Source organism: Cicer arietinum, chromosome 6 (assembly GCF_000331145.2).
Source record: "Cicer arietinum cultivar CDC Frontier isolate Library 1 chromosome 6, Cicar.CDCFrontier_v2.0, whole genome shotgun sequence".
Classification (NCBI taxonomy): Eukaryota; Viridiplantae; Streptophyta; class Magnoliopsida; order Fabales; family Fabaceae; genus Cicer; species Cicer arietinum.
This window is the reverse complement of record NC_021165.2, coordinates 9,555,222-9,557,467: the sequence shown is the minus strand read 5'-3', so window position 1 is coordinate 9,557,467 and position 2,246 is coordinate 9,555,222. Positions and strand designations below refer to the sequence as shown.

The 2,246-nt window shown below is 35.8% G+C and overlaps 1 protein-coding gene across 1 annotated transcript in view; it reads left to right on the top strand.

Annotated features, from left to right (window-relative positions):
• Positions 1 to 1,955, top strand: part of LOC101497100 (calmodulin-binding receptor kinase CaMRLK-like) — a 3,631-nt gene extending 1,676 nt beyond the window's left edge. Inside the window, exons 2-3 of the mRNA XM_073369755.1 lie at positions 1 to 172; positions 1,236 to 1,955. The exon at positions 1 to 172 is cut by the window's left edge and continues 22 nt beyond it. Coding sequence (XP_073225856.1) covers positions 1 to 172; positions 1,236 to 1,867 — 804 coding nt within the window. The 3' untranslated portion in view covers positions 1,868 to 1,955. The remainder of the gene's footprint in view (positions 173 to 1,235) is intronic.
• The last annotated feature ends 291 nt before the right edge of the window (positions 1,956 to 2,246 follow it).

Here is a 2,246-nt window from a genome sequence, read left to right as displayed (position 1 = left end):
GGAAGGTGTGGGCCTGTGTATTCGGCCGTGTTACCAGGAGATATCCACGTGGCGATTAAGGTTCTTGAACACGCTAGAGACGTTGATCGTGATGACTTTGTGGACATGTTTGTTGACTTGTCGAAGCTGAAGCATCCTAACTTGCTGACTCTCTCAGGTTACTGTATTGCAGGTATGCGTGATCTACAGAAATTTTTTTTAAAAATGTTTTCAATGTTTTGTTTTTTCTAGTAGTTGCTGCACTTCTCATTAATGGTCTTCACGGGTTTTTTATTCTTTGTAATTGCAGTCTGTTTCATTTTCATATCATCCATGATTGTGGTCTTTTCAAAATCACAAGACCCAAGCGTAACACCGATACCTGTAATAATTTAAAAAAATTAATTAATTGAATATAATATGGAGATCCCTTTATTAGAGTCATCACACTTTGATAAATAAAATAATAACATGATATTTTAATGATGTGATAAGAAAATAAATAAATATAAAATAATGTGTTAAGTAGATGCATGTAAAATTGAGATGTATATCTATTACTGTTATAGTTTTTTTATAAACAAATTTTAATGAATTAGTAACTACGTTATTTTTGTGAATTTGAACTTAAAACTCCTTTGTCTTTGGTATGTCTTAGTTCATCAAAGAGACTAAGTGCGACGATTGCTCAATATGATTGCGCGTGGATCTTTGTGTATGTGTTCCGTAATTTTTGAGTGACCATAATAATTAGCGACAACATAATGTTGTTACATGAATTTTGTTTAATTAATTGGGAGGTATTTTGAATATTTTAATAACTAGGTCGGAGATCTCAACTCTCAAGTCTCTACTGGCCTTTTTAAAATAGTTAATAAAAATATTTTGTATCAAACTAATGATTAAAATCTTAGTTACATGGAATGCTATGGGTAACTTAACAACTCAATCTCCGTTGTATATTTTATGGTCCTTTCTTCAGCCAAACCAAACAAAGATTCCATATCTACATGAATTCAAACTGCGAAGTTCGAAGTTTTGTCTCTAGGATTTGTTTACATCCACTTATTTATTTATTAGTGGGTATAAATTACAAAGTTATTACTAGCAATGTGGGTATTGGAAAACTACGTTAAATCAAATTATAATCAATAATCCAATTTTTTTTACAACTCCAATAATCCAATTATTGTTAAAAAAAAAAAGAGATATTACTATTATTATTTAAATAAAATAATTGGTTGAAATATTTTCAGGTAAAGAGAAGCTAGTGCTGTACGAGTTTATGGCAAACGGCGATTTAGGTAGATGGCTACACGAGCTTCCAACAGGGGACACCAACGTGGAAGACTGGAGTGGCGACACATGGGAGTTACAAAACGACGTCGTTGAAGCATCTCCGTCAAATATGGGTTGGCTGACACGTCATCGTATCGCGGTAGGAATAGCACGTGGTCTCGCCTATCTCCACCACGCGGGTTCAAAACCCGTCGTGCACGGCCACCTCGTTACCTCCAACATTTTACTCGCCAATAATTTCGAGCCTCGAATCTCCGATTTTGGATTGCGAATCGATCCGAATCCAAATGGCGGCATCCAAGCTGACGTGTACTGTTTCGGGGTGGTATTGATTGAGCTACTGACAGGGAGGGCCGGTACGGTGGAGACAGTTGTTGCGGTTAGAAAGGCAGTGAAGGAGGGACAGGGTGTTAGAATGCTTGATGAAAGACTGAGACTCGGTGGTGACTCAGTGGTGAGTGAGATGGAGGAGAGCCTTCGAGTCGCTTTCTTGTGCACGATCGACTCACCTTCCAAGAGGCCCACCATGCAGCAGGTTTTGGGCTTACTCAAAGACATTTGTTCTCATCAACAACTCGAAACGAGTTGACTCATTGTTGATGTTAGTTTGCATAGAATTATAATAATTAATAACAATATTATTTTCACCTCAAGATACACTTTTAAGGTATCGTACATTTTGGGTCATGTGCATGAAACCTCACAATTTTATTATAAATAAAACAAGTTTTGATTGGTAGATGAAAATGAGTGTTTTTTAAATTTCATTTTATACAATTTAGGATTTTTGGTGTAATAAAACACATGGCAATGTGGGAAATTAAAAAGTAAAAGGTGACAAGGACGAGAAAATAGACAGAATGGATAGGCAAGGATAATAGTTTAATATATTTTTTTCTTTTGATTTTGGGGAGCATAGGACAGAGAATCCCACCGAGGATGGAACTTCCACGCATATTTTATTCATT